The sequence below is a fragment of the Podarcis bocagei genome, assembly GCF_964188305.1.
Source record: "Podarcis bocagei genome assembly, chromosome: 12".
Taxonomy (NCBI): domain Eukaryota; kingdom Metazoa; phylum Chordata; class Lepidosauria; order Squamata; family Lacertidae; genus Podarcis; species Podarcis bocagei.
In genome coordinates, this window is record NC_138137.1 from 61,576,838 (window position 1) to 61,602,619 (window position 25,782).

General features: G+C 51.9%; 1 protein-coding gene and 1 long non-coding RNA gene across 3 annotated transcripts in view; one reads left to right on the forward strand and one right to left on the reverse strand.

The window, feature by feature from the left end:
• LOC308569807 overlaps positions 1-15,344 on the reverse strand; it is a 109,503-nt gene extending 94,159 nt beyond the window's left edge. Inside the window, exon 1 of the long non-coding RNA XR_014000873.1 lies at positions 15,250-15,344. This is a non-coding gene — a long non-coding RNA (uncharacterized lncRNA). The remainder of the gene's footprint in view (positions 1-15,249) is intronic.
• On the forward strand, positions 326-25,782 carry SUSD2 (sushi domain containing 2). Of its 2 annotated transcripts, none has more exons than XM_081163579.1 (14): positions 326-549; positions 2,616-2,817; positions 5,567-5,718; positions 8,707-8,874; positions 10,552-10,723; positions 12,591-12,792; positions 15,550-15,635; positions 15,735-16,003; positions 16,573-16,716; positions 17,629-17,787; positions 20,590-20,841; positions 21,980-22,252; positions 23,227-23,409; positions 25,138-25,782. In XM_081163579.1, exons 1-14 carry the CDS (start codon positions 480-482, stop codon positions 25,215-25,217), a joined length of 2,412 nt encoding a protein of 803 aa, XP_081019705.1. In that variant the 5' UTR covers positions 326-479; the 3' UTR covers positions 25,218-25,782. The 2 variants fall into 2 exon arrangements, with proteins under 2 accessions (XP_081019705.1, XP_081019704.1); XM_081163578.1 differs by having other exon boundaries at positions 327-549; positions 2,613-2,817.

The following is a 25,782-nucleotide window of genomic DNA, read 5'->3' on the forward strand; positions in this document are numbered from 1 at the left end:
CAAGAGACGTTGCTTTCGGGAATTCCCACGTGTGTTGTGTTTCTTGGATATATTTATAATTAAAGTGAAGTGAAACAAAGCCAAGCAAACGTGGCCACCGAGAACTGCTCCGGGGTCTTCCGGGGACACCCTGCCTCCCAAATGCCAGGGCAGAGCAGCGAAAGTAGGAGAGCCCTCTCGGCCGGCCTGCGGGAAGGGGAGCAAGCGCGGAGCAGGCCATGCTCCTTCGCAGTTGCCTCAGCACCGGGCAGGTCTGCTTTTGCTGCTGCTGCTGCTGCTGCTGACATCTGGGCAAGAGGGAGGCGTGCCTGGCAGCGCGAAGGAATGTGACCCGCTGCGGCGTCTTCCCTCCTGTAAACATTTCCTCAAGAAACTTTGAGCTGCTCGGATCTCTTCTCCCTCCCGAGGGAAAGATCTGCAAAGAGCCTCCCCACCCGGGAGGACAGCGTGAGGGGGAGATAAAACGCCCCAAGCAAAGTATGATTCCGATTTGCAGGAGAGCCTCCTTCTCCCTCGTCGTCTTCTGCAGCCTTGTTTTCCTGGGATCAGGTAAGTTCAAGGGCAGTTCGGCTCTGTCTCGCGTCTAATCCGAAACAAGATAGTTCCAGCAGGTGGACCAGGTTATAAAACCGCAGGCTGGGTGGGCGGACTGAGTGCGCAGCCAGATCCTGATGCTACTGACATCCAAACCACGGGCAGAGGAGTCGAGCTTGTTCTCGCTGTTCCCTTTCGGCAGCCGGAGGCTTCCTTCTGTTTTGCTTCCTTGTCTTTTCCTCTGTTCCTGGGACTAATCCAGAGCAGGGGTGGAATGGGGCTCTTGGGCTCTTCGCCATCAGCTCAGGGGCAGCCCCAGGCAACCAGAACGGGAGGGTGGCAGCCACGGAGCGTTGGCATGGATAGATTCAGAGGGGCGGTTGGGTAGCAGCAGCAGCCTGGGAAGGGGGCGGGTCCCCATGGACTCGGGTGGTCGTGGTGGGGAGATGTGTTGCAAAAGCAAGAGGCAGCCCTGGGAGGAAGGGGCTGCTGCAGTGGGCAGGGTGGGAGGCTGAAACAGTCAGCCAGTAAGTGCCCAGCTATGCAAAGTACCCCAGCTCTGGCAGAGGTAAAGGTAAAGGGACCCCTGACCATTAGGTCCAGTTGTAACCGACTCTGGGGTTGCGGTGCTCATCTCGCTTTATTGGCCAAAGGGAGCCGCCATACAGCTTCCGGGTCATGTGGCCAGCATGACTAAGCCACTTCTGGTGAACCAGAGCAGCGCACGGAAACGCCATTTATCTTCCCGCTGGAGTGGTACCTATTTATCTACTTGCACTGGCGTGCTTTCGGACTGCTAGGTTGGCAGGAGCTGGGATCAAGCAACAGGAGCTCACCCCGTCACAGGGATTCAAACTGCGACCTTCTGATCGGCAAGTCCTAGGCTCTGTGGTTTAACCCACAGCGCCACCCACGTCTCTGGCAGAGAGGAAAGGGTTAAAACTGTCTCCGGTCAGAAACATCTTCCCAGGCGGCCAAGTGGCGAAAGGGAAGCACAACCTGGCCCCACGCTGCTTGAATGAGCCTAAATGGGGTTCTTGCTGAGACAGCGGGGGGGGGGGGGGGAGAGGAGAAGCCATTTGTGAGGGGAGTCATGATAGGGGCACCACCCCCCAAACCCACACCAGCTGTGATTCCTTCCTGCATTCCTGGGGTTTGGACTAGATGACGCTTTGGGTCCCTTCGGACTCTACAACTGTATTATTCTCTGAGAGCAGTGGAACAAGGCCCAAGAGGGGGATCCAGGAGAACGTCCCATGCAAACGGCTTGGATAAGAGACCAAAGGTTTGCATGTAATCTTTGGATCCCTCACCAAGCGGGGGGGGGGAGGGGGGACTTTGCCCTCATCAGCCCCGCCTGGGCTCTCAGGCGGGTCAATGCGCATTGCACAACTCGGCCCACAGCTCAGGGGCCTGGTGCATGTGTGCGTGTTCAAGAAAGGCGGAAGGCGGCTGGTGCCTAACCTCAGTCGAAAGGTAGCAGGTGCTCAGAGAGCACAGGTGTCCTGGAAGAGCAAAGGCCACGAGTGGTTTCTCCAGGAGATTTTCAGGCTGGGAGGAGGGAGCCAAGCAAACACCCCTCACCCCCCCCCCAGCTTCTCCCAGGCCAAGAGGAAACACTCCCTCCTCCAAAGTAGGGCTGGGCGATATCTGGTTTTCAACATCGCAATATATCACCAGCTAAACCTTGCAATATATTGATATATCACAATGTCTGAAATAAGGGGGGAGCTATGCAGAGTCATTGGCTGGCTTCACAGTTTTCCCCACACTGTGATTTTTTTTTGCATAGGACACAAACACTCTCGCACACATCACGATTCCTGATATATTCCCAGGTCAAAAACACGAAACCAGTATCAAACCGGTTCTGGATGATATATTGATACACTGGCCAGCCCTAGTTCAGAGCATTCAGCTGACCACCCATTGAAAGAAACGCAGGTCCCCGAGTGAGAGCTAGAGGAAGGAGGACGGCTTCCCCAGCCCCCCCCCAGGGAAATCCCTTTGCTCTGGTGCACAAAGGAGGCCAACCCTTGCGGAGACCTTTCTGAACTTCCTTCCGGTTTTCCAACCAGTAGCCCAAGACTCCTGCTCTGGTCACTGTGGGACACCTCGAAGCAGCTGCTCCTGCCACGCAACCTGCGAGTCCCTGGGAAGCTGCTGCCCCGACTACTGGGAATTCTGCCTGAATGCCTCTCCCTACTCAGGAACCCTCCTTGGGGGGAAAGACTTTAGCCTCCTCAACGTGACCTTCAGCGGCTCTTCCACCGTGATTTGCAGGTGAGCTGAGATTTCCAGAAGGATTGGTAGCTCACGGCACAGGCACTTGGCCTGGGATGCATGTGTGCATTAATGCACACATTAGTGGGTCCCCCTCCCCACTGCATTTCGGGTTACATTTTCATGCTGTTGGGGGAGGGTCTTTTCCGGATTTGCATGAGCTGTTGGGTTTCCCTGACCCTGCAACCCCCCCTTCCCCAAACTCTTTATTTGTGAAGCCATCACCTGCCCATGTGCAGTGGCTGCCACAAGTGTACGCACCTCAGCTGCTTGAGGCAAAGCAAAAAGACCAAAAAAAACCCCCACATTGCCACCCCTACACACACACACACACACACACCCCACTGCCTGCAGGAAAGCAGAGAGAAAAGGAGGCTGCAAAGGAGCAGGCAGTGTGGGGTGGGAGGCATGGCAGAGGGGCACGGAGGATGTGAGCAGCACACTCCCCAAACCCAGATCTGCTCCCTGAGGCAACTGCCTCACCTCGCCTCATGGGTGGGCCTGTCTTGCACTTCAGCTTAATAACGAAGTTAATGTGGCTTAAGATTTCCATTCAAATGGAAGCTGGTTTGAGGGGGAAACACAGCACAGAGCAGTATTTCTCAAGTAACTACAACTCCCATCATCCCTAGCTAACATGACCAGTGGTCAGGGGTGGTGGGAATTGTAGTCTCAAAACATCTGGAGAGCTGAGTTTGCCTATGCCTGAACTACAGGATAGAGGTGGGTTGTGGCTAATCCAGTGTGTACCTGGTTCCAAAAACCAGCAATGGGAGCATGTTGGATGCAGAGCAAATGTTCAGGTGCTCACAGCCAGGGATTCTGCTTTCCAGGCAGACCTGCTCCTCCCCCCAGGTTTGCAGCAGTGAGAATGGGGAACGGCATGATGAAAACCAACAAGAGGGAGGGAAGAGTGCGCATCTCCTAGTGTTGCCATGGAGATCTGTGTGTCCTCCTGTTTGAAATAGGGCAGGGCCCAAATAGCTTCCCAGGGCTGGGAGATCCCAGGTCCCATGGCTGGAGCATCTTTCATTTCCCCCTACCTGAAACAACAGACTCTTTGTTCTGATTTCGGTAAGGCTTTTGACAAAATCCCCCATGATATTCCTGCAGATAATACAATGTGGGCTGAACAAGGTAACACTTAGGTGGATCTGTATCTGGTTGACTGACCAAACCCAGAGAGTACTCATTAATGGTTCCTCGTCACCCTGGGAAAAAGTGGGGTGCCGCAGGTTTCTGTCCTGGGCCCATTGTTGTTCATCATCTTTATAAATGACTGGGATGAAGGAATTGAGGGGATGCTCATCCAATTTGCAGATGACACCAAACTGGGAGCGGTAGCTAATGCTGCAGAAGACAGAACCAGAATTCAATATGACAATAATGTTGAATGGGTTTAGATGAGTAGGAGAGGATATTTTATTTATTATTCTTCCTCTTCTTACTTGTGTAAGAATGCAAATACTTATTTCAGCAGAGCTAATTTGCCATCCGTGTGCAGCTTATCTCTAGAAGCTTTTAGAGACAATGTTGCACAATGCGGCATAATTATGCTATCCAAGGGTGCTTGGGCAGAGCTCGATTTATTTTCCCCCTTCTGCGTTTCCCTCTTAACAAAGAAATCGCTCTCAGGCTGTTTAAGTAAACAAGAAAAATATAAAAGTTTCCTCACATCAGAAGACTTGGCAGGATTCAGCAGATGAAAATTAGGCAGACAAGAATCCTCAAAATTTACAAAAGTCCATAATCTGGTTCAAAATGCAGTGCACTTTCTGGACAAGAGATAAAAAGAAAAGTGTGCTTTCTATTGTTCCTCCTCCTGCCCCAAGTTTAAAAGATACGTTTCTGACTCATGCATTTGTGATCTGGCTGCAGATCCTCCCACGCTTGACAGATTGGAGAATTGGGTCAAAACTAACAACATGAATGGCAATAGGGACAAATGCAAGAGAGGATGAAACCCTGTAAAACCCCAGAACATAAATAATTGTGGGGTCAACCAGTGATTTCCCCAGCACCACCTGACTTCTGGTATTGGTCCTTCAGATAGAGATGGAACGACCAGTGTTAAAACTAGATCCCGAATCAGGTTGAAATGGATCTTGATAATGAGTCTCATTCAGGAGACCCTGAAGTGGTCTAGTAACTCTCCACACAAACTCCTTCCTCCAGTCAACAGCCATTGCACTCCCCTGGGTTCATGGGCAGGAGTTTCCTTTAGGAATGGTCTTGTAACTACTTCCTTCAATGCAGCTGGGGACACCCGAGGTCATCTGTCTGTCCTAAAGAGGCAGCTGCTACTCCTCCTCCACTGGGATCTCTTCCCCCATAGAGTCTTTCCTACTAGCCATCTCTTCTGGAAACCAAGGACTGCCAGACTGCAGCTGTAACCTGACACCGCAGCACTGAATGTCAGCTTTCAATCAGTTAGAAGTCTTTGGCGAATCTCACCAAGTGCCTGTCATACTGCACTGTGAACATGTCCAATTGCTTGCAGTTTTAATCCCTTTTGCTTTTATAAAACAATTCCTTCCAGCTGGCCTTGGCAGGAGCCAATCATGCTGTAAAATGCCGGAAGGAAAAGACGGAGGGAGAGCTGGGAGAGTCCACCTGGCCTGCAGAGCCACCAAGGAATTAAGCGGCTGAGGTGGTGGGATTTGAACCCAGGGCCTCCAAGCCGACCCCTGCTCCGACTTTGCCCCTTCCTCCTTTGGGTCACCCTGTGGTTTCTCTTTGGCGTTGACAGGTTTGCAGGGTCAGTCGAGACCCGTGGCTACGTGGCTGGAGATGGCCGAGTCCACTGCATCTCCCCCTTGCTCTACCAGATCGGGATCCTGAAGCTGGAGATTTCCAGCGATGGCGGACGGACATTTCCCTGGATGGCAACCTGGGTGTCAGGTGACTTGTTTTCCAGTTTGCAGGTTCCCTGATCTCCACAGAGCCCAAGCTGTGTCTCCACATACCTTGTCCTCTGCTTGCCTTTGCCTGTTTCCTCGAGGGAGAGGGCTGGGTGTTCCCAAAGCAACTGCCCTCATTTCCCGCACTTGGGAAGGGATTCTGCTGTGGCTGAAACTGTGTCACGATGTAATGTGGGTGGCGAAGATAATGTTGGGCCTTGCTGCCTCTGCTGCTTCCTGCCTTGCAGAGCTGCTGTTCAGAATAAGTCAGACGCAGCTCTGGGAGGGACTTGGCTGCCTGAGGAGGTCTGGGGCTTCCTATGTCCCGCTTTCATGGCCTGCTCTTAAAGAAGAATTTCAGGGATGCTTCCTTGCATGCCATAAATAGTGTTACAGGCCACCACTGTGTTTGTTGAGTGTTAAGACATTCCTAGGATTCTGAGCTTTACTGAGAGTTTGGTTTCCTTGGAAAGAGGTTCAGTAGAGATTGTGGTGTCCTGAGGATATATTATTGATTTACACATACAAGCTGAGCATCAGGTGAAGCATCTCGTAGCATCAACAGACCTTGCTTCTCCATTAAGGGCAGCTTTGGACCCAGCAGAGAGCAAGCACGTCTCTGGGTTTCCAGCTTCCAGGCTGCTTCCAGCTCAGCTCACACGCAACGCACTGACTTTTGTTCTTCTCCCTTGCATGTAGGAGAGGGGGGTGGAGGAAAGGCCTGTGGCAAAAGAGAGATGTCCAAGACAGCCTCTCCCACCCCCTCCATTGCCAACTGCGACACAACAGCCCTGCAGTGCTGCTGCCACCCTTACCCCTGCAGCCCAGATGGGAGGGAATCTGGGATGCACTAAAGCAATTACTTTGCAAAGGTTCCAAGCCAGTGCCTCAGCTCTTCTCAACCCAAGCCTGCACCTTTCAGGTTTGCTTGGAGTATAGTAGCAGCAGCCCACACTCTGAGTCTCTCCCAGTGTGTGCTAGATAGATTACAACTTCAATCTTTAACTTGTAGCAGAGCTGGATTTAGGGCAGCATGGCCGGTTCGCCCACACAGGGTGCAGGGGCCAAGGGGGCGCCTTCCTGCCTTCTTCCCAAAGACTAGTTGGTGCTGGGCTTTGGGAAGGAGGCACGAGGGCTCCCACAAGGTCCCAGAGTCCCCATCCTTCCTTCTCAAACCCTACTTAGTGCGTGCCAAACCTGGACAAGCACAGAGTGCCATATTACCAAGGTCCGCCCCTTCTCCCAGCAGCCTGAATGTCACGTGTTTATTGGGGGGAGGACCTAAAACTCTGAGTTTGGCAAACACTTTGGAAGTCATCTTAAGGAACCTTATTAAGAATAAAAAGTGGGGCGGGGGGAGCAGGTAGAAGGTAAGAGCAGAATGCAGAAGAAATGCAATCCCTGCGAATCTACAACTGAACTAATCCCAGTCTGTTGGCAAAACTTGTTCAAATTCACTCACAAAGAATCAGCAAGATTGGTCAACTTCCATAGAAGAGCCAGTCTTGGATCCCTGGTGCTGTTTTGTTAGGAAAAGAGGTGCCAGAACTCACCATGAAGACCTCCTTTGTTCTCTTACCATGGTAATGGCAACCACCTGAGAGGCGTTGGAGCTGAGTGCCGATGAATTCCAGCTAGGAAAAAAGCCCTGGATCCCCTGATTTTGGGAGGAGAACAAGCTGCAAGAAACAGCTCAACTTTCTAAAGCCTCACTCTCCTCTCATGGTGAGAGGGAGTCCTGGCTTTTTCTTCTGTTCCTCAGGTAGACCCCTTAAGTAAAGGTAAAGGTAAAGGGACCCCTGACCGTTAGGTCCAGTGGTGGCCGACTCTGGGGTTGCGGCGCTCATCTCGCTTTACTGGCCAAGAGATCCGGCGTACAGCTTCCTGGTCATGTGGCCAGCATGACTAAGCCGCTTCTGGCAAACCAGAGCAGCACAGGGAAAGGCCGTTTACCTTCCCGCCGGAGCGGTACCTATTTAGCTACTTACACTTTGATGTGCTTTCAAACTGCTAGGTGGGCAGGAGCAGGGACTGAGCAACGGGAGCTCACCCCATCGCAGGAATTCGAACTGTTGATCTTCTGATCGGAAAGGCCTAGGCTCTGTAGTTTAACCCACAGCGCCACCCACGTCCCCGACCCCTTAAGTACCCACTACTACTACTACTACTAATTTATTATTTATACCCTGCCCATCTGGTTGGGTTTCCCCAGCCACTCTGGGCGGCTTCCAACAAAGTATTAAAATACAGTAGTCTGTTAAACATTAAAAGCTTCCCTAAACAGGGCTGCCTTCAGATGTCTTCTAAAAGTCTGGGAGTTGTTGTTCTCCTTGACATCTGGTGGGAGGGCGTTCCACAGGGTGGGCGCCACCACCGAAAAAGCCCTCTGCCTGGTTCCCTGTAACTTGGCTTCTGGTAGTGAGGGAACTGCCAGAAGCCCCTCAGTGCTGGACCTCAGTGTCTGGGCAGAATGATGGGAGTGGAGATGCTCCTTCAGGTATACAGGGTTGAGGCCATTTAGGGCTTTTAAGGTCAGCACCAACAGTTTGAATTGTGCTCAGAAACATACTGGGAGCCAATGTAGGTCTTGGCATAGGAAGAGGCTTGGCAGGAGATCCCTGGTACACTGGCCTGGAGGAATGGTGGGCAAATCAGGGCCTTCCTCACTTTAGCCTAGAAGACCCATCCCTTAGTCGTTGCTCCTGCAACCTGACTCATTCTTCAGAGATGCTGAGAAGGACATTTCCATGGCTTGCAAAGGCCCTTGTTTTACAGAGAACCTAGTCTGACTGGTTTAGAACCCTCTATTTCTAACCCTTGCTGGGTGCAGGACTCCAAGAATGGGGAAGGACTCAGGGCATCATCCCAACTGACACCCCCCAACCCACAACATCAGCATCATTCAGCCAGTAAGAAACAAAAGCTCCCTTGCTCAAGGGCTGTGCAAAACTAGTGACTCACCATTGCCACTTTTTGCTCCGTCACGCAGTTCATCACGGCAAAGTGTCTCCTTTGGAAAAAAGCACACTGGTGAATGAAACCAAGTGGCAGTACTATGGCACTCCTGGCACCGCGGGGAACCTGACGGTCACCTGGAACCATCGGACGCTTCAAGCCAGCCACGTCAATGTCGAAGTCTGGGGCTATAACGAAACAGGTAAGCCTCTCCCTGTGTCCACGCGGGTCTTGTGATGAGTTGGGGAATTGCAGATATTAAGCTTGTGCAGCATGAAGCATCTGGATCCATAAAAACTGACCCTTTTTGGAATAAAACATTGTCCAGGCTCATTTGTGAGGCCTCTTTCTTGCAGGAGACAGCTGTATTTTCAGCTTCTGGGCTTCTGTGGGGCAGCTGTTTTTGGCCACTTCTTGAGAAGTGCTGGGAGCAGGCGAAGCTGGTCTTTGTCTGATCTGAAATTTCAGGGGGGAGATAGGCCTGATTTCATTCATTCATTCATTCAGAACTGACAAGACAATGTTTAACATAGCACAATGATAATATCAGTAAAACCTTCAGTGGCGCATGGTGGGATGTCTTAAGTCATACACGGCTCAGGACCTCAATACCTTAAGGACTGCACCTGACCATATGAATCAACCTAGACCTTGCGCTCGTCACCTGAGATCCTTCTCTATGTCCCCCCTCCCTGAGAGGTCCAGAGGACAGCAACACAAGAACAGACCTTCTCTGTGGTGGCTCCCTGAATGTGGAATGCTCTCCCCAGAGAGGCTCGCCTGATGCCATCATGACATGTCTTGAAAAGCCAGGCAAAAACATTCCTCTTTACTCATGCCTAGGACTAGGACTTTACTCATGCAGCCTAGGACCCACATACCTATGGGACCGCCTCTCCTGGTCTGCCCCACGGAGGACCTTAAGGTCCACAAATGACAACAGATTGGAGGTCCCAGGTCACAAGGTAGTTAGATTGGTCTCAACTAGGGCCAGGGCCTTTTCAGTACTGGCCCCGACTTGGCTCTGTCCCAAGAGACTAGGGCCCTGCGGGACTTGACATATTTCCGCAAGGCCTGCAGGACGGAGCTGTTCTGCCTGGCCTTTGGTTTGGAATCAGTATGACCCTTATGTTTCCCTCCCCTTATGGTCTTGATTTATTGGCTACTTTTAAAATGAGGCTGCATTTTAAATTGTATTTTAACCTGCATTTTAAATTGGTTCCTCCCCCCCCTTGTGTTTTGTATTGTGATTTTATTGGTGTTAGCCACCCTGAGCCCGGCTCTGGCCAGGGAGGGCGGGGTATAAATAATAATAATAATAATAATAATAATAATAATAATAATAATAATTATTATTATTATTATTATTGTGCCTTCAGACATTAAATAATCTATAGCTTCTTAAATATGTGGGGGTGGAGGGGACTGTTATTATTTTATTAGTATGCTAACTATTATTATGCTTTTATTATTATGCTCTGTAAAATATTTTCTTAACATTGTATACCACCCTGGGATATTTCAATAAAGGGTGGTACATAAAATAAATAAGAAGAAGAATTGAATCCGAGAATCGTAGCATTGGAAGGGACTCCAAGGGCCATCTAGTCTAACCCCTTGAAATGCAGGAACTGCAACTATGACGGATGGCCAGCCAACCTCTGTCTACAAACCTCCAAGGCCATCTGTCATGGGTGCTTGAGTTGAGACTCCGGGATTGCAGGGGGTTGGACTAGATGACCTTTGGTGTCCCTTCCAACCCTATGTTTCTAAGGAAGGAGAGCCCACCGCCTTCTGAGGGAGTCCGCCCTGCAGTTGAACAGCTCTTATTTTCAGAAAGCTCATCCTAATGTCAACTCTTCCTCCCTCCCCTGGCCAGGCGAGCCTTATTCCAGCTCCTGGGTGGCAGAATGGAAATATCTTTACACCCTGAAGAGAAACCTGACCAACGCGGGAGCCTTTACTTTCCTGCCAGTCCCCTCGGCTCAGTACTCTGCCTGGGAAGTGGGGGCTCTGAGGATTTCCTCCGCTGCTTCTTCCGATGGTCAGAGGTGAGTCACCGACCCTTGGGAGGGGGCGTGTGTCCTCCCCCCAGCGGGACACCAACCTCCTGGGGCTCACATGATGAACAGGGTCCTGTTTTCCTAGGCACCCCAGTCTCTGAGTTGGGAGAGAGCTCGGGGGGCTGCCAGCACATGCCTCAGGTTGGGCTAGGAAGCAACTGTGCTTTTGCGACGTGTGGTTTCGTGGTGTTACGGAAAAATCTAGGTGCGAGGCTGCTCAGTCCCCCAGCTCGTCGGGCAGAGCCTGCGGGTCACTGCAGAATAAAGGAAGGAGTCCAGCCACCAACTGGAGCAAAGAGCTGTAGACCAAAGTTTACTGCGCAACAGCTTCAAAGAGGAATTTTGAACCCCGAGGATGGGGTGACAAGGACTTTTAAAACTTTCCCACCATATCCCAGAATACAGATCATTAAACATCATCACTACATCATTGCTACATCAGAAAAGGGGAGGGTTATACATGATGAACATAGGAGGAATGTGTTGGGGCAACAGGCAGATACAGGTTATGTATTGGGAAGTACATTCTAAGCACCTACTACAAGAGGACATTAGAACTTTGGTTTGCATAGTCTGCCACCTGGGCAAGTCCGGAGGTGCCTTTGCCCAGCGATTGACACCTATGAGTACCTTCCTGTGAGTACGTGACCTCCCGCTTGAGGGATTATGGTGGGGACCAAGTGGTTTCCAAGTCCTTGGCCAATGAAGCAAACTGGCGGGTGGAATGAAGGAAACTGGCAAAGGAGTTGGTTTTATATGATTTTTAAAGCTAGGTAACTTCCCTGAGGGACGCGGGTGGCACTGTGGGTTAAACCACAGAGCCTAGGACTTGCTGATCAGAAGGTCGGCGGTTCAAATCCCCGCAACGGGGTGAGGTCCCGTTGCTCGGTCCCTGCTCCTGCCAACCTAGCAGTTCAAAAGCACGCCAGTGCAAGTAGATAAATAGGTACCACTCTGGCAGGAAGGTAAACGGCGTTTCCGTGCACATCTCTGGTTCGCCAGAAGCGGCTTAGTCATGCTGGCCACATGACCCAGAAAAACTGTCTGCAGACAAATGCCGGCTCCCTTGGCCAGTAGAGTGAGATGAGCGCTGCAACCCCAGAGTCGGCCAAGACTGAACCTGGAATGTTGTGGGTAACAGGAGAGGATATATTGATTAATATTATCCTTCCTAACTCGCGCTAGCAAGTTTCTTCATATAGCAGAGTGCATTCTCCTATCACACAGCAGGAAGCTGGCTGCAGACTCCTTAGAATCTCTTAAGTTCTATTACTCCTGGTAAGACCCTGGTTGAGCCCTCCTAAAAGAATAAGGACACCACAGTCTTATTCATAAGTAACAAAAAGTAGTTACTCATGATCAGGCTGAGCAGAGTGTGATCCACGAAGGCAGGCTTAAGGCTTAAAGTTACAAACATGTACAAACAAGTTTACCCCATACGGGCAGCCCTGTTTAGGGAAGTTTTTCCTGCCTGATCTTTTACTGTGTTTTTAATATCCTGTTGGAAGCCGCGCAGAGTGGCTGGGGAAACCCAGCTATATTATTATAACCTGGGAGACTGCTGACTGGCAGCCAGCAGTCCAGTCCAGGTGAATCAGGAAGTTGGCAGGACAAAAAAGAAGATTGAAGAGGGAAGGTGGCTGTGTGACTTGGCCTTTTACCAGGTCTGGAAAGGTCACCCCCACCTCCTGGTCACATGCAAAGGAAGGATGCCCAAGCCAGGTGTAACAGGGAGTTGAAAGTGGCTGGACCTACATTCCCCTGCATGTCCACTCTAGGCAAACAGGTAATGTTGTACTTGACTGCTCCAGCAGATGACACCCCACACTCTTTCTCTTCTGCTCCCCTCCTCCAGCAACGTGGCGGCCATTTGGAGCACGGAGCATGCCTTGGCCTGGCACCTGGGAGACGACTTCCGCAAGGACCCGGCCGCATGGGCCACAGCCAAGTGCCGCCAGTGGGACGCCCTGGAGACAGGCCTGCCCAATTTCCTAGACGAGATCCCAGACTGCCCCTGCACTTTGGCACAGGCCCGGGCGGACGTGGGGCGATTCCACGTAGGTCCTTTGTGTCTTGCCTGTGGTGCTGGGGTGGCAGGGTAAGGCAAAGAAAACAGCGCAGGCCTAGTGGTCACAGCAATTCTTCCCAGTAGGTCTTGCCCCAATGAAGCAGTTGCAAGGACTGAAGGTCCCCGCCTTCCCACCGCTCTCTAAGATTCCTCCCTGGTTCCTTCCCCAGCAGCCTAAGACTCCTTCCTCTTGTCCAGGCATAGGCCAACTCGGCCCTCCAGATGTTTTGGGACTACAACTCCCACCATCCCTAGCTAACAGGACCAGTGGTCAGGGATGATGGGAATTGTAGTCTCAAAACATCTGGTGGGTCGAGTTTGCCTATGCCTGCCTTAGTTCCTTGATCCTGGATTCCACCCACTAGAGCAGGGGTCAGCAAACTTTTTCATCAGGGGGCCGGTCCACTGTCCCTCAGACCTTGTTGGGGGCCAGACTATATTTTGGAAAGGGAAAAAAATGAACGCATTCCTCTGCCCCACAAATAACCCAGAGAAGCATTTTAAATAAAAGCACACATTCTACTCCTGTAAAAACACACTGATTCCTTGACCGTCTGTGGGCCAGATTGAGAAGGCGATTGGGCTGGATCCGGCCCCCGGGCCTTAGTTTGCCTATCCATGTTCTGGAGTCTGCCTCTTGCCCCCCCCCTCTCTGCCACAGCCTCTCCCTGCTCAGTAAAACCTGTTGCCTCTTCAGCTTCCAGCTTCTCCTCTTCCCAGTCTTCTCCCTCTGGCCACCCCAGTCCCCTGGCTCTGAGATTTCTTCCCCTGGGGGCTCCTCAGCTGGCGCCTCCCAAACTCCTCTGCATCCAGGTTGTCCATGACAGACCCCAAGGTCAGCCCCTGGTGCTGGACTCGCCTTTCTTGGAATTTTAAAAGCAGAGGTTGGATGTGTCCTGCCTCAACAGCTGGAAGCAGCGATGCTTCTGAATCCACGGGGCTGGATTCAGACAGACAGGGGTGTGGAGAGCTGCTCTTGTGCACGCATCCTGCTTGTGGGTTTCCCATAATAGACGTCTGGGTGGACACTGTGAGGACAGGATGCTGGAGCAGATGGGCCACCGGCCTCATCCAGCAGATGTTCTTCTGAGGTTCTTATGACTCTCTCACTTCTTGTGGTTAATCCAGACGGCAAATAAAGTGACCACAGATCTGGGCCAGGGGAATCCAGAACAGAAACAGACCATAAAGACCCACACCCACAAACACACCCACACACAACCTTTGTGCAGAGGAACTGGGTGTTCTGGGAGTGAGGCCCAGGTGGGCTGGTGATCTGGGCCTTGGCAGGCAGCTTCCTGAGCTGTCAAGGAATTTCCCAGCAAAAGCCTCCAGAACCTTCTTGGCCGCACCCAACCGCAGGGTTCATCTGCTCCTTCTCCACACATGATGCAAGAGGACATTTGTGCAAGAGAGGACTCCCCTCCCTGCTTAGAGGTCCTTCCATGGGCAGCCTCTGACTCAACACCCCCCCTCCTCTTCCTCCAGCCTGTGAGTTGGGATCCCTGCACTAAGGGTTGGTCTCTGTGATGCCCAAACCTCATGATTCCCAGCCAGCTGTGAAACTGGCACCAGCCCATGTTGTGATAGTTCAGCTGATCTGCCTGCCCTTCCGAGAACAGGCTCAGCTGGTTCCCTGCTTCCCTGGAGTTTTGGGCTCATCCCCAGCCAGGGAGCTGCCGCAGACTTCTTCCTTCCTTCCAGGAACCAGGTATGGGGGAGCACCCTCCCCGGAAAGGTGCCAAGAAAACTTTGGACGTCTCATGGCCCCCAGCACCCAGCTGCTGCAGTCAGGATTTGGACCTCCTCACTTGCCCTCTGGGGACACCCAGAGCTGCCCACTTGAATGGGACTGCCTTTGCAGACTGCTCAGAAACTTCAGCCACAAGGCACAGATGTGTCCTGCCAGAACTTTTTGCCAGCTGCTTAATCATTTCCAGGCACAAGGCAAGCTCTGGAAGCAGGTCAGGGGCTGCCTCCTCCCACGGCCACCCCCAGTCCTCACCAGGGCACCTGTGGGATACACAGCACCCATTGAGAACCACACAAGGCTCCTTCCTGCACAGGCATCTCATGATTTCACAGAGTTGGAAGGGATCCTGAGGGTCATCTAGTCCAACCCCCTGCAATGCAGAAATCTCAGCTAAAGCATCCATGACAGATGTCCATCTAACCTCTGCTTAAATACCTCCAAGGAAGGAAAGTCCACAACTTTCTGAGGCTCTTACTTTCTGAAAGTTCTTCCTGATAGTCAGAAACGCCGTTCTTGTAACTTGAATCCATTAGTTTGAGTCGTATCCTCCAGAACAGGAGAAAACAGTCTTTTTCCATCCTCCTTGTGGCAGCCCTTCAGGTCTTTGAAGATGGCTATCCTATCTCTCCTGTCTCATTTTATAAGCTCCTTCAACCATTCCTCATACGGTTTGGTTTCCAGACCCTTGGTCACCTTGGTCACCCTCCTCTGCACATGTTCCAGCTTGTCCATATCCTTCTTAAATTGTGGCGCCCAGAACTGGACACAGTATTCCAGGTGTGGTCTGACCAAGGTCTCCTTTGAGAACCACCTCTGAAGATGACCATTCTGGTAGATAACTCATGTCTTCTTTTATGGCTTTCATGACTTGGTTTTAGGTCACCTTGAGGCCCTTTTGCTAAAAGGTGCTACAATAATCTGCAGGTGGGGCTTAAGAGCGGGGGAGGGGGCACCCATGAGTTGACCAGCCTCTCTCTGCTCTCTCCCTTCCAGACTGACTACGGGTGTGACATTGAGAAGGGCAGCGTCTGCACCTACCACCAGGGGGCAGTGCACTGTGTCCGGGGGGTTCAGGCCAGGTAAGTCTCTCCAGGTGCGCTGCAGGCTGGGCTCACAGTGGCCAAGACCGGCCACCTTCTGTGGAAAGGGCTGCTGAGTCCCTTCGCCTTCTCTTCCAGCCCACGATACTCCTCAGGGCAGCAGTGCTGCTACAATGCTGCAGGGACCCAGGTCCTCACCGGAGACTCCGTTGGGGGAAGCACACCGGACCGAGGCCACGACTGGGGGGCTCCCCCTTACGAAAAGCCCCCCAGGGTCCCTGGCTTTTCCCACTGGATTTATGATGTCATCAGCTTCTACTACTGCTGCTTGTGGTCCAATAACTGCCCCACTTACCTCAACCGCCGTCCCTCCAGTGGCTGCAGGAAGTACCGTCCCCCCAGAGTTGGTATGTTCTCCTGACCTCACTCAGCCCTTCTTCATATCCATAGCACAAGGAGAGAGAGGAGGAGGCCAAGCTGGGGGCACCCAATTAATTAGATGGAGCTGTATATTTTTGCGAGGGAACTGGACAGTGAAATGGGCTGGCCCCTAGGTGATGCAGATGCAGTTGAATGCGCCCACGTTCTCCATTCATTTCCCTCCCATCCACCCACCTGCTTCTGCACAGCCCCGGGCACTTGCAACCCCTGCTATGCCACTGTGCAGGGCAAGGCTTAGGAGAGGACTAGGCTTGGCCAGAGATGGTTCCCTGGTGGAGGACTTTCCTCAGAGCAAGTCTGGCCTCTCCTTCACCAGTGCAGTTTGGGTTCTGGGTTGGAGCCGAGGCCAACCAATGGCAGCTCATTTCTCCCCCCCCCCACTACCCCAGCCACTTAGAAAAGGGGGCAGGTGGCCCATTTGGGTACAGGTGCCCAGAGAACCCCATGCCAGCCCTGAAACTCAACATGCTACATTGGTCAGTCTCCGTTATGGCGCTCGTAATGCGTGTTCTCTGTCTTTGCCTTTGCTGAACAGCCTCAGCTTTTGGAGATCCTCACTTTGTCACTTTTGACGGGACTAACTTCACCTTCAAAGGCCTTGGAGAATACACTGTGCTGGAATCCAGCCTCACATCCCTGAGCATCCAAGGGAGAACCCACCGTGCCAAGTTGTCAAATGGTGAGGTCTTCTGTCTCCTTTCCTGTGTTTCAGGGGGTTGGAATAGAAGACCCTTTGAGTCTGTTCCAACTCTGCAATATTGTGATTCCAAATGCCAGATTTTTGAAACTCTGCCTTCAATTCAAGGCTTGATTTTGGGGTTTCTAAAGCCCTAAATGACCTGGGGACATGCTAAGAAGCATCATCTATAGGTCCCACCCTGTAAATTCAGATAAATTGGGGTATGTGTTGCTCAAGGTCCCCTTTGCTGCTTCTGCGAGGAGCTCCAAGAAGGATGCCTTTTCAGTGGTGGCCCCAGTATTATGATGCCCCTTCTCAAGTGGGATCTAGCCACTCTGTTGGGCATTTTACATTTGGCACGGGGGTTACCGATATTGCTGAACTCCCATCTTCCGTCATCTCTCACCATTGGCCATGCCAGCTGGGGCTGTTTGGAGCTGGAGCCCAGCTACATCGGGGGGGGGGGGTGTTTGTGTGCAGGTTTGACCCTCCTGCCCTGCCTATTTGGTTAAAGCTGCTATTTTCTCCCAAACCTCCTGTGGTTCCAAAGTCCACTGATGTTTAAATTCCACTGTTGTTTCTAACAGAAGACATCAGGGAAGTTTTTAATGTGTGACAATTTGATGTATTTTTAATCTTTGTTGGAAGCTGCCCAGAGTGGCTGGGGAAACCCAGCCAGATGGGCGGGGTACAAATAATAAATTATTATTATTATTATTATTATTATTATTATTATTATTATTATTATTATTACTATGTTTGGCTTTTCCTGTTTCCTAACTTGGATAGAAGATGATTTGGGGGCCTTTTGGTCAGAATTGTAGAGCATAAGATTTAAAAATGAAATAAACAAGTCACTTTCTGTCTCTTGAGACTTGGTGCACCACACTGATGACTGCAATTGCCTGGCAGGAACTGAGGCCAAGGTGACGGGCTTCTCTGCCGTTGCCATGCAGGAGAATCGCTCAGATGTGGTTGAGATACGTATCCCGGAGCGCTCAGACGGGCTGGAGGTCCTGCTCAACCAGAAGGCCCTCAACTTCTCTGAACAAGCCTGGATGGACCTGAATGGTGAGACATGGAGAGCAGGGCTGGCCAGGGAGGATTTCAGAAGCCCTGCAGGTGATTCCTTTCTGCTTAAGCACGGGCGCAAGACATGTCGCCTCTGACTGCTCACCAGGGCCGTAGGTGGGAGCTGGAGTTCAGCAAAGTCTGGAGGGCCTCAGGTTAGCCCATGGATGTCTGCTGGAGCCCAGCTCTGGTGGCCTTCATGATAATACTAATGAGTTAAGATAAGAAACCAAGGAGGAAAGAATGGAAACGAAGCCTTATGAGGAACGGTTGAAGGAGCTGGGTATGTTGAGCCTGGGAAAGAGGAGACTGAGAGGAGATGGCCATCTTCAAATATCTCAAGGGCTGGCACGTGGAAGAGGGAACAAGCTTGGTTTCTCCTGCTCTGGAGGGCAGGACTTGAACTCATGGCTTCAAATGACCAGAAATGAGATTCTGACCAAACATCAGGAAGCATTTTCTGACAGTAAGAGCTGTTCGATAGCGGAACCTGTCCTTCACGAGGTTGTGGAGTCTCCTTCATGGGAGGGTTTTAGGCAGAGGTTGGATGACCACCTGTCAGGGATTCTTTAGCTGAGATTCCTGTATTTCAGGAGGTTGGACTAGATGACCCTTGGGATCCCTTCTAAGATTCTATATCAGTCACAAAAACCAAAGAACCAAGCAAAGTGGATGAGCTGGTCCAGCATCTTCTTTCCCACAAAGCCCACCCAGATGCCTCCAGGAGAAGCTCACTGCCCCCTTCTTGGTTCCTCCTAGTTTCGTACATTGGATTCTTCCCTGAGGCTTTGAGGTGACCGCAACTTAAACTTCTGCAGAATTTAATCCTAAGGCCAAGAAGCCTTGCAAACCAATAGGTGGTTGGCATCTGTCTCGGGAGACAATGGAGGAGTGAGCCTTTGGGGGTGAAGTGAAACCGTTGGAAGGTTACAGCTCCTGCTGTGGTTGTGGAGACTGATATGGGAGAGACATGTATTGTTGCAGCTGGGGCAGAGGGAGGTGCCTGGTTGTGCTGCTGCAGATGGACCACGGTGCTTCTTCTCTCTGTCATCCCTCCTCTGGTCACTGCTGTGGATACATGACCTGGCTGTCTGTCTCCAGGCACTGGGGGCGTCTGCAAGAGTTGATGGTTCCAGCCTTCATGTCACATTTGCGGACACCTTGGTAATGCAGCCAAATAAGCCTGTCAATATTATGTAAAGACAAGTTTGCTCCAAAACAAGCAAACTGCAGGATAGGCCAATTCATGGAGGTGGAGAGAGCTATGGAGCTCTTCTCTGTGCCCCCCACGGTCAGAGGCAGTGATGCTTCTGAATCCCAACTGCTGCAAACTGCTCTTGTGCGCGAATCCAGCTTGCTGGTTTCCCATAATGCGCCCCTGGTCGGCCCCTGTGAGAACAGCATGCTGGACTAGATGGACCACTGGCCTGATCCAGGAGGCTGTTCCTAGGTTCTTACAACTGGTGTCCCTCTTGGATTCTGTGAATCCTGAAGAGCAGAACTGAGTCATGGAGGAGAAAACCAAATATTCTTCCCAACTGCCTCTTAACAAACTGTGGGATGTGAAACACAAGAGCAGTCAAGTACAACATTCCTAGAGTGAACATGTTTACACATGGGGAGGAATGTTTGTCCAGCCAGCAGGTAAACTTCCTGTTTCCTTCTGGGCTGGGACAGACTTCCTCTGCATGGGACTAGAGGTGGGTGTGGCCTCACCTGTGCAGGTAACGACAAAAGCACAGGGCAGCCATCTCTCTCCTTGACTACATGCATTGAAGAAGCAACATCTGCTTAGCCAAAGATGCTCTCTTGGCCTCCAGCCCAGAGAGGACAAAGGGACTGTCTCCTGATGAGATAGCTTAGAAAAGTAACATATAGGTGGAAACTAAGTCTGCCTTCTGGGATCCGATTGTGAACAGAATGTGAGTAAACTCTTTTTATACTTTTATAGAAGACTGTGTCCTGTCTTATCTTTTATGAGGGAATAAGCAGAAAATACCAGAACAGTTATTATAGAGGCTTTAGTGAGCCTGAGCAAACGCATCCGCTGTGAGTTTAAAAAGGGGAATGTTACTCTGCTAAAATTGTGAACTTGTTAACACAAGTTGGAAGGGTTATTGTGATGGCCTGGGATTCCGATTCAGAGGCTGAACCGGAGGAATCCCAGCCTGCACAGGAGTCCCCGCCTCCAGGGCCGGCTGAACTGGGGCAGGGCCTGGATTCTGAAGCGCCTGCACCTGTGCCGGATCCTCAGGAGCAGGCACCAGGTGAATCCACTCTGGCTCTGGAGGTGGTTGAGGACACAGTGCCTACAGGTGCGCCTCTCCCAGCCCTGTCAGGGGAAGGTGAGTCTCCCCCTGGGTCCAGTAACCCTTCAGCCTCTCCTGAACTGCAGAGGCTCAGGGCAGAGAGGCGAAGGGAACTGGTTTCTCCCAGGAGGAGGTGCTCGCCTTAAGGCCAGGAGAGGCGGGTCTCCTGTGGGCCAGAACCGCCCCTGGCCTCAGAGAAGATAAAGGCCAGTCAGCCCGGTCCCAGGTTGCGGGAGCAATGTCGTTGAAAAGCTGTTTCGGCCAGCACCCAGTCCTGTTCCTCCAGAGTTCCTGTCCTTGCCCGGCTCCTCGCTTTGGACCCCGCTTTGCCCGTGGAGGAGTGTCAGTATGTGGTGCTGCATGGAATATTGAGTTACGGAAGCAAACATTTTCAAAGATTCCCGCTGGATTTGTTTGCAGCCCCTGCTGTGCTGTGCAGATGCCCCATAATATTAATACTTACACTTGCCTGGTTTCTCTCTTTCCCTGGCAGGTCTCTTTCTCTCCACTGCACCTGGGCTGAATGTCACTGCCATGTTCTCCTCGGGAGTCGGCGTCGAAGTGAGGAGGGCGGGGAGGATGCTGAGCCTGACTGTTTTGCTGCCCGCAAAGTTCCTGAACCACACGCAGGGGCTCTTTGGGGTCATGAATGGCAACCCCCGGGACGACTTGACCCTCCGCAATGGGACCACCCTAGATGCCAACAGATGCACCCCAGAAGAGCTATTTGCATTTGGCACAGACTGTAAGTGAGCGCTCAGCTTCTCCCAAAGAAAGGGGCAGAGAGAGAGGAGCCGGTCTGGCCCTTGGCTGGGAAAAGATCTTAGTAGACCACAAGCTTCACATGAGTCAAAAGCTGATGCTATTCTGGGCTACATCCACAGAAGCCTAGTGTCCAGATCAAGGGAAGTAATAGTACCACTCTGTTCTGCCTTGGTCAGACCTCACCTGGAATACTGTGTCCAGTTCTGGGCACTGCAATTTAAGAAGGATGTTGACAAGCTGGAAGGTGTGCAGAGGAGGGCAACTAGGATGATCAAGGGTCCAGAAGCCAAGTCTTATGAGATGTGGTTGAAGGGGCTGGGTATGTTTAGCCTGGAAAAGAGGAAACCCAGAGGTGATGTGATAGTCAACTTCAAATATCTTGAGGATTGTCACATGGAAGATGGCGCAAGCTTGTTTTCTCCTGCTCCAGAGTGTAGGACCTCTGACAGTGCCCTCCAGGTGAATGGGCAGGTCTCCCACCCCCTCACCTGGCTGGTACGATGGAGGGACTTAAAATGTGCCCTTTTTGGTGAGTTTCAAAATGTCCCCTTAGAAAGTTTATCTCCAAAGTTTCCCTCTTCCCCTAGCATAGGAAAAGACAACATATCTGGTAAGTTAAAAATAGTTTACTTACAAATTTTCCAAAGATCAGTTTCACATGCTCTTCAGATGAAGTGTGGTATGGAAATTTAATTAAAAATATAAAATAAAATGTGCTTTTCCATATAGCAGTCAGAAGAAAAAGACTTGCAGGCAGTGAAATGTAGCTTAGTTACAAAGAGGCAAAAAAAAGTTCCTAAATTACTGGTATTGGAAAACGTTAGTTTTAGACTCCATTCTTGTCTGGAACAAAATAGGCTGGTTAAAGCCATGCAGCTGAGCTGGAGCAACTCACACGTCCTCACACACTGAAGTTCACTGAAGTAGACAGATGGAACAAAGGCTTGGTTACGTATTTCCTCCTAAGGTAAGGGGAATTGACATGGGCAAAACCTAGAAGGACAGCTCTATGGCATTAACCCCTTCATGCACTAATTAGACTTAAACATGCTGGTTAGAAGCTACAAGAGGTTGGTCTGGTTCAAGGGAATGACAGCGCTCCCCATTTGTCTTTTCAGGGGCTGTCAAGAACGAAACCTCCCTCTTCACCTACGACAGCCAGTTCCTGCTGCAGACCTTCTTCTACGGGCCAAAGCATGACCCCTCTTTCCTGCCCGTCTTCCGGGCCCCCGAAGATCCCACCGATCCCCTCACTCAGGAAGCAGCCCAACTCTGCCAGTCGGACCCTTTCTGCAGGTTTGACGCTCTGACGACAAGAGACCTCGCGGTGGGGAACAGCACCAGGTGGTCCCACCGGATCTACAAGCACCTAGAGGAGAGCCTGCAGCCGGGTGAGTCAAGGGCAAGCTCAACCGGGGAAGGGGGGATCCGATGGAGGGTCACAGGGAAAGGAATTGCCAGGTGCCTGAACGGGACGGGGGATGGGAGCACCACTTCCCCCCTCTTCTTCCTCTCTCTTTTTGCTACCCCTGACTCCCCAGGGGGCCTATTTTACCTCACACACACCCCCTTGGCCACTGCCCACCCCTCTTTTCATGCCCCATTCCTCAGATCTTGCAAATCCAGCTGCTTCCTTGGGGAGAGTTTGAGAAGGGGGCTTTGAATGGCTGGGAGCAAGCAAGTTCACAGGCAGAGAGGAAATTGAAATCCTACTCAATATTGATCCATAGCAGAGCTCCATTGTACAGTTAGCAGAGCAAAAACTTAAACATGTTGCAGGATTCCCAAAAAATAGACCAGAGCCAACTGAATTTCATATTCAGAGATAGAAAAGAGTGAAACCCAGTCTCCTTCTAGTCTTACTTTTATAGTCAGCATGACCTTGACTGAAGGAGATAACAGGACCAGTTTAATCCAGCTGCACTCAGCTTCTCTGAAGGAATAACCCAAACATCAGGAACCTTCTGCTTGTTTCTTTCACACAGAGAAACTTCCCATACCCCCTTGAACTAATTAGAATAGGAAAGATCTCTACACATCAGAAATGATAAGAAATGCAAAAGGACAGTCTCTTTGGGGAGGGGGCTAGCAGGGTTCACGCATCCCCTCCTCCCCCCATTCCACTGTGGAGAAGCAGATCAGGCAGGGAGCCTGGAGGGAGAGACCCCCAGGCAGGAGGATGCTCTGCCAAGCCCACCCTGGCAGGCAGCCACTCTTCCTGGGGAGCCTGTGAAGTTGAGCAGCAGCAGAGGCAGGGTCTGGCCCTGGTCTCTGCCCCCCCCAGGCCATTCTCCTCCCAGCATGGTTTCCCATGCCATGAAGATGCGCACTTGCATGGCCCTAAAGACACTTTTGTCTCCCCCAGTGGTTTCTTGTGGCTGGCTGGCTCCCCCCTCCAACGGCACAAAGAATGGAACCAGTTACTTAGCAGGATCCACCATCCGCTTCGACTGCAGTCCTGGGTTCAACCTTGAGGGATCAGCAGCCAGGACGTGCCAGGAGGACGGGCTCTGGTCAGGCGGCACCGCCAAGTGCCAGCCGAATGCAGGTAGGCGATCCCTTCAGCCCCATTCCTATGGTGTGCTTTGCATCCACACGCTGTGGCCCTGCACCAGCAGAAGTCTAAATCTCTCCCCACCCCCAACCAAAGAGACACTTTTACTTTGCATTTGGGGTGTGAAGGAAGTCCGCTTGCTACAAGTGCTTTGGAAACCCATGAAAAATATAGCAGGGCGGTTTTCTTCTAATGCAGGCATGTCCAAAGTCTGTTTAGGGGCCTAATCTGGCCCTCTGGTCGGTTTAATCCAGCCCCTATGGCACTTTATCTCCTGGGTAAAATCCTACAAAAAAGCTCAACAACACTTCAATTCTAAAAAAAGGCCAGCAACGCATGTTCACTTCATCAAATCTGGCCCTCTTTGAACAAAGTTTGGGCACCCTGTTCTACTTCATCTCCCTGGCTTGGGAAGGGAGAAGGGCTGTGGCGCTTCCTGGGACCTGACAACCCTGCAACCAGGCCTACAGAACTAAATTGTAGGATTTCATAGCTGGAAGGGGCCCTCCCAAAGGCCATCCAATCCAGCCCCATGCAATGCAATGCAGGAATTGCAGCTGAAGAATCCCTGGCGGGGGCCACCCAACCTCTGCTTCAAAACCTCCAGTGAATGAGAGCCTGCCACTTTCCGAGGGAGTCTGTCCCCCTGTCAAACGGCTCCCTTGCCTCTTCTTCCCAAAACAGTCACAGGCAGGAGCGGGAGGGCGAGAGAGACAAGACGGAGGAAGCCAAGGGTCCTTCTGCTCCAGGGCAGCGTCTTTGCTCTGCTTGCCAAGTTGCTTCCTCCTTAGCTCAAAAGTGGCTCAAAGGCGCAGGCAGGGAGGTGGCGGCTGCCCTCTGGAGGCCATGGGGATGAATGGCTCCCTGCAGAAGCCTCTTTGCAGCTTTGTGGACCTCCCTGCCTCCCTCCCCAACCAGAGGAGGCTCAAGGCTTCCTCCCTGTTTCCAACACCACCCCCTGCACAATTATGCAGATGCTATAATTTCCGAAGAAAAGGAAGCCCAAGGTTGTGTCAATGGTTCTTTCCAGTTAAATGCTACCCGATTTGAGATGCAGCGAAACTCGACTTTGTGTGTGTGTGTGTGTGTGTGTTGTTGGCCTAGAACCCCCACCAGACCCAGCCAGCCTGTCCAATGGTCAGAGGCCAGGGCAGCTGGCCACATACACTCCCAATGTGTTTGGCCTGGGCAGAAGTGTCCGTGCACCGGGCATGTCTCTTATGAGGACAACCCCAGTGCATTTTGGGTAGTGTGGCCAAGCGCCATTTTCTAATCTAGTGCCTGAGAGAGCCCCCCACCCCCCAAGGCTTGCTTGTGTCAGTCCATTAGCTTGAGCAGAGACCCTACAAATGGGGTTTACTGGGTGGAGACCTCCTTCTTGGGTAACTTCTGTTTGTAAAGAAGAGCATGATGTTTATTTCACACTCAGCACCCACTGGCCCCTGTGCTCTCTTCAAGGGCAGCCCCTGCCTCTCCCTTTGACCCCCTGCTCCACTAATACAAAAGGGGGGGCTGTGGTTTAAAAGGTGGCAAGGACCCAGGGAGTCTCCCCTGAAGAGCTCTTCAGGCCCCCTGCCACCCCCAGCTCCCAAATGCAATAAGCAACCACAGCAAGGCGGCCTTTTGGGCTTGGTTGCCTCACGTACACCTGCAAGGAGGGCAATCTCACCCGACATTGCATCCCTGGACTGAGCCTGGCTTTGTCTCCCCCCACTTCTGCAGGGAGCAGGACACTTCCCTGGGGGTCCACGATTGGCATCCTGGGCTTCCTGAGCTTGGCAGCCACCCGCTGGACCATCTAGCCTCCTTGGAGCATAGAAGACCCGCAGAGGCAGCCACAAAGCTGCGTTTCTGGCCTTTGGCTTGCAATGGAATAAACCTGCAGAGTTTTGCTGTTGTTTGTCAAAAAATATATCCATGTGCAATTGGACTCCAGGGATGGGAACATCACAGAGGGGCCGATGGGTGGCCACCTCTGTCTCCCAGGACACTTCCTCTCTGACCTCATGGCCACTTCTACACCAAGGGAGCAAAATGGGTGGACAAGAGCCCAAGGGGGAGGGCGGCGCTGGGGTTTCGTGGTGGACAGGGTCCCTTCCAGGCTTGAACCATCACCCAGTGGTGGTTTTGTGGAAATGGGGACCCAGCGAGGAAGGAGAGAGGGTGCTGGGGCCTCCGACCATCTGTGCATTTTCAGAGGTCAAGTTCTGGCTGGATTTTCTTCAGGCACCTGGTTCCTGGGCGATGTCCTGCTCTGCTCTTCCCTCTCCCTGCCCTGCCTCTCGGGGTCTCCAGGCCCTCCACCTGGTGACCAGACTCTTGCCCAGGGATGCTCATGCCACACAATCAATGCTGTTTGCCTTCTGG